The 12,392-nt window shown below is 40.1% G+C and overlaps 2 protein-coding genes across 3 annotated transcripts; both read right to left on the bottom strand.

Moving 5' to 3' along the window:
* Positions 1–3,514: 3,514 nt before the first annotated feature.
* On the bottom strand, positions 3,515–5,326 carry cdk5r2a (cyclin dependent kinase 5, regulatory subunit 2a (p39)). Its single transcript, XM_084129404.1, has one exon. It carries the CDS (start codon positions 5,070–5,072, stop codon positions 4,146–4,148), a length of 927 nt encoding a protein of 308 aa, XP_083985530.1. The 5' UTR covers positions 5,073–5,326; the 3' UTR covers positions 3,515–4,145.
* A 435-nt stretch (positions 5,327–5,761) lies between these two features.
* Positions 5,762–12,001, bottom strand: wnt6a (wingless-type MMTV integration site family, member 6a). Of its 2 annotated transcripts, none has more exons than XM_084129402.1 (4): positions 11,596–12,001; positions 10,895–11,115; positions 8,724–9,049; positions 5,762–7,449 (listed from the first exon to the last, which is right to left on the bottom strand). In XM_084129402.1, exons 1-4 carry the CDS (start codon positions 11,670–11,672, stop codon positions 6,988–6,990), a joined length of 1,086 nt encoding a protein of 361 aa, XP_083985528.1. In that variant the 5' UTR covers positions 11,673–12,001; the 3' UTR covers positions 5,762–6,987. The 2 variants fall into 2 exon arrangements, with proteins under 2 accessions (XP_083985528.1, XP_083985529.1); XM_084129403.1 differs by having other exon boundaries at positions 5,770–7,449; positions 8,724–9,013.
* Positions 12,002–12,392: the final 391 nt, after the last annotated feature.

Genomic DNA, 12,392 nt, shown 5'->3' on the forward strand with positions numbered 1-12,392 from the left:
TGAAGTAGAATGTCTGTTGGGGACCGTGTTGCAGACAGTCTACTAATACTCTAAGTTGACATGTAGTTGCAAAGTTACTAGTAGAATGTGTAAAGTGGACTACTGAAATAAAGTGTTGTATATCGACTCCAAACATATAAACAGTAGCTCTTGCATTTAAACATAGTTATACAAAATGTTTAAATGCAAGAATATTGGGTTATCTGAATAGCTTGAACATATTTTGTTGTAAAACTTTATTTTGATGGTCCCTTTTGAACATTCTATTGACTATAAATAACTTTGCAACTACAAATCAACTTATTCTAACCCTAACTACTAATACTCTACTAACACTCTAATGAGAGTTAGTAGACATGATGGTGCAACATTACTTAGAGTCAACAGAATGCGTTGAAGGGACCATCAAAATAAAGTGTAACCAATTTTGTTATTTCACATACAATTTGATGGCATTTGTTCTGTTCTTTTTGTGACTGTTTATGTCTTGGCCCCTTTGTTATTTTCATACTAGCTGTGGATTATGTCTTCCGAATTCAGTTGAGTGTCTCAGAGGGGCCATAACTGCATGCACAGGGAGAATAAAATAATCTCATAACCAAGATTAGCCCATACCAATATAACCTGAAAGACATAAGCCCCCTTGTGGATAAAGTACAGATATAAACAGACTATCTCTAGTGTTGATTACCTATGAAATAAACTGATATTGGTTATATGACATGTATATATGAAACTTAGATCAACTGTGTGATGAATACATTTTGTCAGTGTGTTTATATCTCAGTTTTCAATGTTTACTTGTGTCTTGACAGAAAGAGAAAAACTGTCCTGACCTCTTTACAAAATATAAACAACATCATAAGTCCAGAAAAATTCAGTTTGAAGTTGCTTCTATTTTAAATGAGTTGCTTCAGAAGTTATCATTCCATACTTTGACTAATGTGCTTTATTTGCTGAATATTGAGGTGAAGAACATTAACCCAAAATTAATAATTTTTAACCTTTAGTTTAATAAAATCTCTCTGACAAAAACTGTATCATACTTTTGATATAATAACCTACAGGTAAGTAGTCTGAACTGCATCCATTTATTTTGTGTTTCAGTGGAATCATGAATGGTTGAAAGCAGAGCTTGACATTGCTCACCAGCCACTGTGGCTTGTGGTTTTCCAAAGTTACTAGCCACTTAGCATTTTCACTGGCCCCATTTTTGATATCGATACCATGGGGAAAATTTTCCATATATTTTTAAAAGTATTTGGCAGCAGGTAAATTAGGCTTCTGCGTCTTTAAGACGATTCACTTGTCTTAAAACGACTGACTGTGTTTACTTGAATACTCGCCAAGAGAGGCATTTTGACATTATTTTGTGTGTATTTGGCTGTTTAAGTACCAATAAGTACCAAAAGAAATAACTAGAGGATAGCCTATGGCATTCGCCAGGGACTAATCCCACATTCCCACTAAAGGTTTTACAGTCATCTCCAGTAAAAATAGAAAGCCGAAAGAAATATTGTAAATTATTAATTGTCTGCTTCATCCTTTCTGTGGTCCCTGGATCTCGCTTCCAGCTGCTGGCGTTTCCACGGCAACCTCATTCCTACGGCTGCATCCGTATCCAGCAGACAAGAATATACACTTACATAAACGGCTTATTTAACAAGAATGATCTTCACATTGAAGGTTCATCTAATAACAGTGCCTAATGCATGCTTGCTGGTGCATCTCTTCATTGCATATCGCTTTAAGGGCTATACGGCTCTTCCAGCACATTAGCATTCATGTCTGACTCTGCAACCTCTCCTGCTTCACTCTCAAGAACATTGATTAAATATAGGGGCATTTATGCACATCCGTGCACATTAGTAATAAGGTGTTATACGTTTACTGACACTATATTGTATCATTTAACTCTGGGCGTCCGGTTTCATACTGTATAGAGACAGATATTGTTCGAAATATAGCTTTTCTCATCCCACGCTCGATCTGGATCAGACCCTTTGCTAATATAGCCGTTGCCATAGAGACGGAGCGGAATGCGCCCGCAGAATTCCTATGGCCGACACGCGGCCGGTTCTGCAGCCTTCCGTCACAATGACACTTCTATCAGACTGCACCAAAATCTAGCCAATCAAATGTTCGAACTCCCGAACCACGTGCTTTATTCACAAATTCTGGGGGTTCTCTCGTTTCAAACCAGCTGCTTCTTACTCTCTCCATGACTCATGCACCCCTGAGGCCATTTTCACAATGAAGACGTTTCTCTTGAGGACTACCTGTACAGGAGAAAGTGAGCAATGTCAGTGCACCATGTCCAGCCGCCACACACACACACACACAAAACATAATAATTATATATATATATATATATATATATATATATATATATATATATATATAAACACAGATACATAATAACACACACACACACACACACACATTTTCTGTTTTGAGTGGACTTTCCATTGACATAATGCTTATACTGTACAAACTGTATATTATATCCCCTTAAACTAACACTATACCCATAAACCTACCATCACAGAAAACTTTTTAGATTTTCAAAAAACATAACTTATGATTTATAAGCTGTTTTCCTCATGGGGACCAAAACACACACACACACACACACACATACACACACACGCGAGCGCATTTAAACTTATCATTTTATTACTGAGGTAATCACATCATATATGACGTCTGGGTGTCTGATGTTTTCAGGTGACAGCCAATTGTACGACCAAGTAGAATGGTAGAATATTGATTTTTAATTTACTGTAACTTCTGAAACGTGATATGTGAGAGTCGTTTGTAAGACCAAGTTCAAGGTAACCCATATTTAATAGATATGGAAGTAGTTTACATATAACACATATAACCAATAGGCCTATTAACTAAACTAATGCGGAAACTGAAGGCGAGTTTCAGCACCACGGCTAGCGACCCCTCTTAAATAAAAAAGGGCCCGATACATATTTATACACAGAACTTAGTCACGAACAATTGATTAAATGTAAGTGTTTACTGTCCAGACTCAAAATAAAACGATTTAGCAGCTATATATACTGAAAAGCCTCCGGTGAATTCAGGGACTGCATGGATTTATGTTGTTACAGCACGCGCTCCTTATCCGACTGATTATCTTGCTCAAGCATATGCAGTCATTTGCCTGCACAGGAATGACGTAAACCCTACACTGTTGCTCGCTCTCGTGCATGATTGAAATTCAACTTTTACCAATGGTCGAGTTTTGTTAAAATGTTAAAAAAAAGGAAATGCAAATAATTTTCAATGAAATCAAATGAATTGATTTAAGAGAATTGATTCAAAGAGAAATCATCTTTATCTGCATGCGATATTACGCCAGCGCCTGTCAATGTCAGTAAAACCTTGATCATTTATGCTCACATTAAAAACGCCTCAAAAAGGACACTTCAATCATGAACCAATGCATCAACTGTCCCCTTTTCATCATCAAAACAATAAAGAAGCGGCAGAGAGTCTGGGGGTATTTGTATTCATATATTTTCAAATATACAATATAAAACATTACGTTTTATACTATTACAATTGGCACATTGACTGTAGAGAATCGTTTTGTTGTAAAACAGTACATTCAGCGTTCAGATAGACAGCATCAGGCGCCACAGGAGACAGGAGGAGAGTGTCTGTTGCAGGCCAGCACCCCGGACAGCTCAGCGTCGGTGACAACATCGTTTCTGAAACTAATAGAAAAATAAGACCCCAGCGTGGACGCACAAGCTAATAATTTACATCTCTCGTTTTTAGCTCGGCACCAACAGCTCGTTATTATTATTATTTTTTTTTTCTTCAAAAACCACAATGATGATACGAGTAGAATTCTTTAAGCATGCATTAAGTAAACTATGAAGAAACCCCAGATCGCGCTCGTGACATTCACTGGGTCATGAAGGTTGTAGCCTATTTTACACATGTGATAACGTAAACCCCCTCTCATGGAGGTGAGGCGAAATCCCCCTGTCCGTTTCCACAAACCAGCAATAGAGCGAAACACTCTTTGCACCTTCAGCAGTCGGGCCTTACATTCATTTCACCCTTGAAGGAAGGGTGTGGAGAGGTATCAGAGAGCTTCTCTCTCCTTTTAACACAAGCCAAATTTAGCGGTCCAGATTATTATTCCATCTTCCGTTCGTATCGCTCGAGCCACCCTCGTTCTTGAGGTCTTGGAAGACCTCGGTGAAGAAATGCGGGTCGGAGTTGATCTGCAGCATTTTGGCACTCATTTTATCAATGATCCGCAGGGAGCGCTCCCAGAACACCTCCTTGTTGGTCTCCACCAGGAAGGGCTTGAGCGGGTACGAGATCTCGTTGCCCATGTAAGAATAAGCCAGGTACAGGCAGGTGAGAAAGGTGGCCTGCAGCTCATACTCGCTGGAAATATCCTCGGTCACCGCCTCCCGGCAGAGCAGGTAAACGAACACCAAGTTGGCAGGAGTGATGAAACCCTGGTCTTGCCAACCTTGGATGAGCAGTGATCGGTCGACGTTTCGGAACCACAGGATGATCTCGTTTTGGCTCAGCTCTTTGAGTTTGTAGCACCTCCTGCACATGAACTCGCTCAGGCAGCGAAGGAGCTCTCCTGTGGAGGCTTGCACGATGACTCGTCTAGGGGAGATGATGGAGCGACTGCTCGGTTGCCGCTGGACCGAAAGGAGCTGCTTTCCGTTCTGGGACGCATTCTGGGTTTGATTGGATCGAAGGCTTTTATCCGGTACAGTAGGTACTGGCACTGCAAGTGGCCCAGATTTCGTCTTGCGCTCGGAGCCTGATTGAGATTTCTTAAGATTTTCGGTGTTTAGCTGGTCTACGGGGTTACTGATTTGAGAAACGGGTGGGTTCGGGTTCACTTTCTTGGCACTCTTCTTCTTGGCCGAGGCAGCGACTAACCGCTTCCACGTCAGAGCCGATATGAGCACCGAATGGCGCTTGAGGCTCTTCTCCGTCTTACCGCTAGCTCCATCCGTCTTCTCATCCAGAATCCCTCCTTTTCTGGATGTGGGAGAAATAGAGAGCACCGTGCCCATCTTTTCAACGGTCGACCAACACCCACCGGCCCTTCGGAATGCGCTGTCTCGCCTTTCGTCCCGTTGAGTGCCTCGGGGAGGTGCGAATTCAGAGTCACAGGTTCACGTCCATTTACGTTTCGCGTGACCACTGGGTATACAGTGGGGAAAACAGCTGTTGAGTTGATCAGGTTACGGTACCTATGTAATAATCGATGCTAGCTTCAGTCACACGCGCGCGCTCCGCCACTCCTTCTGCATCCCACTGCGCGCGCAGCCTCAGACAGCGGGAGCAATGGGCAGGACTTGTGTAGCCGGGCAAAAAAACTAAAGGTACATACCTGTAAACCGGGATAAGCCTCCCCCATCTGCCAATCCTAATGCGAAGTGAAACGACTGATGTCTGTTTTCACCAACCAGAGAAGCTTGAAATGCATCTGCTCACATCTTATATGAGTCTGTATGTGGGTTAGACAGTCTCTTTCAGATTTCTATTTTTATACAAGGGGTACAGAAAGTATTCCTGGATTTTTGCCAGCAATAGAAAAAAATTTTACCTCATAATTACATGCATGCATGTGTTCAACCTGTCAGCTAGCAAGGTACATCTCTCTGACAGACACAATCAATTCCCAAAATTATCTCACAGCTGGTAGAACGGTCAAGCAAAGAGAAAGCTAAAACAAGAAAATGGGGGAAAACAGATGGTAGCAAGTTTTTCTTAATTGTGTATTTATAATTGTATTGGAGACTGTCACTTCAAACAAACAATTTCAATGATTTAGATCATTCATACTTTTTAAATAGGTATAGATACCATAACACAAATAAATGGTCATTTAAACCCCTTGTGGTACAGGTGCATTACAGTAGCCTCAGGCATTTGAGCAGCACTGATTCTTATGCTCCACCTTGTGGACATTCATTTGTAGACAAACATAAAACAGTGTCTACAACATTAGTGTTGTGTATTACGTTTAGAGTTGCGCTGTAAAATATGGTAAACCTGCAAATGTCACCATATAAAGCTACCTGATTGTATAAGCATTTCATTTATTCTGTGATGACGTCAGAAGGCGACACCCGCATACACGTGAGTCAGTCACCTGTATGAGACCGGAGAATATGAGGCGTAAATAAAGTTGGAAAAGTGTTCTTTACATCTATCAACTGGCATCCTTATAGACGGCTCTACAAACATTCATGTCAGAGTGATTATAACAAGGAACAATATTTCATTGATCATAACCTTAAATTTAGTTTTGTTGGTATAACCTAATATATTTAGGTTGATTCACAAATAACATTTTGATGGGAATAAAATTACTTAATTTAGATGTTATTTTTTTTAGGTTACCCTTCAGTGTCTTGCTACAAACAAATGCAGGTATTTAAAAGCATGGACAGGAAAAATTGCTGGAAAATGTAAAATTATAAACGTAATCCATAATTAAACGAGTTGGGTACTGACTGTATCTTTAGGTTTGCCAGACAGCAAATCAGTCAGGGATTCAGCACCTTGGACAGTGCTGAAATTGGTTCATTTTCAAATACCAAGAAAATGACCAAAAGCCAAGGATATCTGATGTGGCCAAAGTTTATCAGACGATGTTTTTGTCTCAAGTTTCAAGCTCAGTCTATTCCCAGGTATTGTTCTGAAAACACTGGAGAAATCAATTATTTCTGTATACACTTATTCCTCTTAATAAAGGACCAGCAGGTGGCAGCATGACATGTGCTTGTTTTCGAAAGCAGACACAATCCCAGACTCCCACCTGACTTTTAGGTAATGCTCAGTCTTGTTTGCAATAACCAGCAGACTTGTTTTCACACGTCACTGCTTCCTTCTGCACTGAGGATGCTCCTCTGCATAGGAGAGAAAACAAATGTGCCCTTCTAGCTCATAGCTTCTGCTTTTTATCTCCTCGAGTGGACTTCACAAGCAGAGGCTGACGTCCTGTCTCACGGAACATCTCTGGCACTGAACCTCACAGCACCAGTGAAACCGACACAGACAGTTTTCCTCGTGTTCCAGTGTGTAATCTGCGAATCCTTTACCACAGCACAGGCTGTCACAGCCTCCCGGGCCTGTCTCTGTGCTGTTACACACACGGCCCTGTGTGCCTTCTGTACCGGTCCTTTGATTGGCCTGACAGAAATCAGGTGACTCAGCTGAATAGATGAGGACGTTTGCATCTAGGGAGGGGTTATCCGGATCGATGGGGACAAGTGATTTCCCGTCATTCCCACCCATCACGCGAACGGCCGCGTGGAAGCTCTGCATGAGATAGTCGCCGACCTGACGGAAGAGAGGCATCTTCCTCCAGCAGCTGCGAAGAGTGCAGGAACCAGAAAGGCCGTGACATTTACACTCTGTTCGCATATGTATCTGTATGGCCTGTGCACACACATGACAAGACAGAAAAGTGACAAAGTGATTTCTTTCTTCATACGTGCATCTGTACTGCATTTCATGCAGTCTCTTAAGTTAAAGTCACCATAAAATCAAAACTGACAATTATTTGTTTTGTATGGAATATTGCAGTATTTATAATAAATGATTTATCTGTGGACATCTTTTTTATTCATGTACCCTTGTAATCTTTAATCAAAATAACGTCCCCTCCCTCTTCTCTTCTCTTCTCTGATGACGTGTTTACTGGCGTGAGGGCGGGGCAACCTGTCACTCACATGACATCACAGCAATAGCATATCACAACCATCCAATCAACTCCCGATGGACAAAATCAAGTCCCTCCCTACATTTTTTTCTTGTTCAAGCAGCCGATATAGATCACAATAGAAAAGACTATGGCAACTTCTGTTTCATGCCAGAGTATGATTAGACATGTTTAGTTAATGGTCGAGTCAAGACACATTTATTTATATAGCGCTTTATACAATACAGATTGTTTCAAAAGCAGCTTCACAGTAATAAACAGAAAAAAATAACGTTGCAAAATTCCTCAATTATTAAACAAATTCAATTTCAACTGTAAAGCAGCTCAACAAAAGAGCTGAATTTAATTTAATCCTGATTTAATTTAGTTCAAGAAAAAGTGAAACATGTATTTTTATATTGGTCTAATCGAAAATCGTGGTTTCTGCTTTAAACCTGGTTCGTTCAGTTTATCTAAACAGAAATATAAAACTCCCCATAGGAAAATATTACAGTAAAATAAATCATTTTAATGTTTAAAAAGTACTTTTGCTTGACAGTGTTGATGTGCAGAACACATTACCAGCTGCAGAAATGTTTGTGGGTTTTATATGCGTATCTTAAAAAGTGACAGGTCGTCCCGTTCTCGTGCCTGTAAACATCATCAGAGAAGAGAAGAAATGTTTACTTTGATTAAAGTATATAAATAAAATAAAATAATCATGTGCAAGGATAAATCATTTATAATAAATATTGCAATATTGCATCAAAAACAATTTTCAATTTTGAATTCATGGTGACATTAAATAACAACTTTCTCTCTTCTGACTGCTGTAGTCCACATAATCTACCTGTAGTTAAAAAAAAAAAAAAACTCTTTTAGAAAGTTATGGAAACCCAATAGTGTATTTTTTTTCTTTTTCTATTAAAGCAAGGGAATACAAAAATGATATTTACTACGATCTCCAATGTACCATGCTATCCGTATTCCAAACCCAGAAATGTAAACATACCAGTCTTCCTGCCTCATTGTTGTGCAGGTCAATAAGGGTCCTGATGTCACTCTGGCCTTTTCTCTGCCTGGTGTCCATGAACTGATGAGACTTCTCGTTGCCAAAGTCCACATCATCTCCACAGCCCCCCCATTCCCAGCGCCCATTTTGGACAGGTGAAGCCTGGATAAGTACCTCCTCTGCCTGGAAGTCATGGTGAGTTTGAGAGGAACTCTGAAGGGTCACACAGCCGCACTGTGGCAGCGCCCCCTGGCTGCAGGCTTGTGTTACTGCATGCATCACCCCAGCAGCTGTGATGGCATACAAAAATGCAGTTTCCCGGATATCTAGAGAACAGTTCATAGAACCTTAACTCAATGAGGAAAAATCTACAGTTTGTCCAAATACAAAACCTTACATCTGAAAAAGTGCATTGTGTCGTGTGGATCATGCTATGCGTTTGATTATGATCTCTATCTTAACTCTTGTTTCAGAGTAACAGCCCATCCCACTTCTAAGATCACTCCTAAGGAATTGCCACATTAACAATAACTCATTTAGCAGATTCACATTCCTCACACATCTCCGTTGTCTAGACCTGCCTCAATACACCAACGAACTGCCAAAAGAGTTTTTCCCTTTCAACCTTTTCCCCTCAGTGTAAAGGAGTCCTCCAAGACACACTCACTCTTGGTATCAAATTTACATGTAAACAAGTCAAACTTATAAATTGCTGAGCTTTGGCAATCGGCATGTCATGTTTGGATTAAAAAAAGAGTAATCCTCATCTCAGTCTCATTTAGACATATGCACTACAAGGTCCAAGCTACTAATAAAAGCATTAGCTCTGCTGCTTTTTTCTTCAATTATGTTATGTGTCAAGTAGGCTTAACCATTTTCATGTTCAAATTGACATACAGTCATGCCCTCTATTGGCCATGTGGCTAACTACATGTGTTAATGAAGCATTCCTTTACTCTTAGAGCCATCATTGCCAGAAAATTCCTTTCAAATGTACAAACATGCCAAATAGAACTCAGCAATGACTAAGCAATCAACTAACTCTGCACAAGCATCGTTTGACATGTCAAAAAGTCCCAGCCAAAAAACAACAACTGTCTTTCCGGGAAAAAAATATTTGATTACTGGGAAATTAGTGCTTTTTGCTCAAAACTACATTTTCAATCGAAATGATGTTCTGGGGAATTATGACCCATATGAATTAAACATAGGAAGGGGAAAAAAAGGAATTCCTATTAAGCAAATGATAAATACAAATGAAGCCAAATGGAGCATCTGCAACATGTTTTGTTGAACAAGGTCATTGCTAATCAGTTAAGAGGGCTGGCTGCATCCGTTTTATCTTCCTTTTTGAGTTCCAAATGTATATATAATGAGAAGCTTTTTTTTAATTTTATTCCTCACCATAGGTGCATGGTGAACCAACTCTAAGGAAAGACTAAATGTGATTCCTCCTTAAAAACATTTAAATAGAATGTCATGAAATAGTTACGTGTCACCTATCAACAACCTCCCAGCATAAACGCTCTTGTTATTAAAGTGGTTATGTTCACAAACCATTATAATTTGAACAGGCAAGCATATGCGTGATTTGGCATGGCAGCCAGTTTGAATAATAAATAGTCTGCCTTATCCATACCTAATGCAGCAAAACGTACGTTTTCTTCTAATTCTGAATGGATAATCGGATAGTGTGCATAAAAGCGCTCCCTTAATCACTAAGCTGTCACTCATCTTAATTCATTACTAATCTTAACACCTCTGATTGGCCATTGCATTCATAAACTCAGCAGAGTCGTGTGTGATTGGTTATAGCGCGCAACGTTGAGCAGATCTAAATTTAAGGCCGCATTAATTTCATTTTCACTTTATTACTATATTAGTTTAAATGTGCTGGTGCATTTTGGCCAAAGCCCCTGTTCATTTTTGACTCGTGGCCAGGGGAAGTCAAGTCAAGTCACATTTATTTATATAGCGCTTTTTACAATACAGATTGTTTCAAAGCAGCTTTACAGAGATAACAGGAAAATAATGCAAAAAAGAAGAAGTTTCCAGAAGAAAATAGCGTCATAGTCCAGCTTAAGTAAGTTCAGTGATGTTCAGTGTTCAGTGACAAGGCCATGGAAGGCCATAACCCCATGCCTTACACACGCTCCACCTATGTTCCTCACCTTGTTGCAGGATCTTGGCCAGGTTTCTGCTCTGGCTGGTGCAGTTCCAGCGACGGTTGTGGAACTGATGTTGGCATTCTCGTAGGCCCAACTGGGCACCTTTTGCCACTTCTTGAATGATCTCAGGCTGAGACTGGCACAGGTCGGCATGTCTGCTTCCCAAAGTTCTAGTCTTACGGCAGATACTGTTGGGATCCATGACTAAAGGGTTGCCATCCACCCTGTGGTGCAAAAGAAATGGGAATAGCTAGAGCACATGTAAAATATATATATATCAATTTCCACACAGACACACTCACACCCATCCAGACAAAATACATATTTCCAATTTCTCCTGATAGTATTGCAGTGTCTTCCCCAACTAAGAAATTAAGAGAAATTCTTGAATGTTTTGTTTTATTTTTCACTTGACACACTTTTCTCTCCTCCCTCCTTTCATCCTTTCTGTCATGACCCACACAAAGTTATAAGCCATTAACAAACCAGTTTTTTCACATCGTTCATTGCCTCTTATTTAAAAAAGCCTGTTGAACCTAAATGCAAATATTACGTTTACTGGTGTAAATAACTCGATCAAATTGTTTCTAAACGAACAAAACAAGAAGCTGCTTGCATTCGTCTTTATATAGAACTTAATCATGCAGCTCAATGAGACAAACAGAAAAATAACATTAGCAGGCAGGAATAAAGCCACAGCTTACCTTAGTTGCAGAGGTATGGGAGTCGTATTGAGGATAAAAATGAACAAGAGGACGTGTTTTTGCATTGAGAGCATCATCCAGGGATTTAGATCCACAAACGGGTCAAATCTACCTGAAACTGTCCCAACGATGTGTCCTTGGTTTGTCGGCGAATCTTTGAACTGGCATCATATCCAGCAATGATCGAGAAAAGCATGAAAACGTTTTAAATGCACCGCTGAGACACGATTAAAACTAAGTTTAGACCCTGTGATGCGCAAAAGTAGGGGCACGAGGACAAATAAACCCTCGCTGCTTTTAACTCAATAAAAAAAATATTCCTCCTCTTTAGTGGGACAAAACAACTGGCATCACATAAGCAAGTTTTCAGTGAGCGTCCACCGACTATAGCGCGCGACTCACTTCTGAACAGCGCGTCTATCGTATCTTATTAACATCTATTGGCACGCGCGCATTCCACCTCCGTTGACGTAGCGTCAGAAAAATCCCTGTCAAGTCAAAAAGTTCAAGAGTTTGTAAACAAACGGCGCAGAAACCCTATATGACACTCATTGAGTTGATGTAAACTCGCACAGCCCTTATTTGTTTTGGAAACAGAAATGATTCCCATGGATTTATGTCAAGCGGAAAACTCGTCTCATTATGTTTTCGTTTTGTTTCTCGTTTTCATCAGGCCTTAAATTTAAATTAGTGTTATGATGTCCAGCTGTCGTTTTTGATATGTTTTTCATAAAGTGTTCTCTTGCCTGTGTTGACCTTGGCAGTCTTCTTGGCCCTACAGCTATATCAGTATCCTG

Source organism: Abramis brama (assembly GCF_963993115.1).
Source record: "Abramis brama genome assembly, chromosome: 11".
NCBI classification, from domain to species: domain Eukaryota; kingdom Metazoa; phylum Chordata; class Actinopteri; order Cypriniformes; family Leuciscidae; genus Abramis; species Abramis brama.

Bases quoted from the DNA above. Each gene is read 5' to 3' on its own strand.
- cdk5r2a (XM_084129404.1), bottom strand. From the start codon at position 5,072: ATGGGCACGGTGCTCTCTATTTCTCCCACATCCAGAAAAGGAGGGATT.
- wnt6a (XM_084129402.1), bottom strand. From the start codon at position 11,672: ATGATGCTCTCAATGCAAAAACACGTCCTCTTGTTCATTTTTATCCTC. The intron at 9,050-10,894 runs GTGAGGAACATA...ACTGTTCTCTAG, and splicing joins GGCCAAGATCCTGCAACAAG to ATATCCGGGAAACTGCATTT. The intron at 7,450-8,723 runs GTATGTTTACAT...GTGTGTGCACAG, and splicing joins ACAATGAGGCAGGAAGACTG to GCCATACAGATACATATGCG.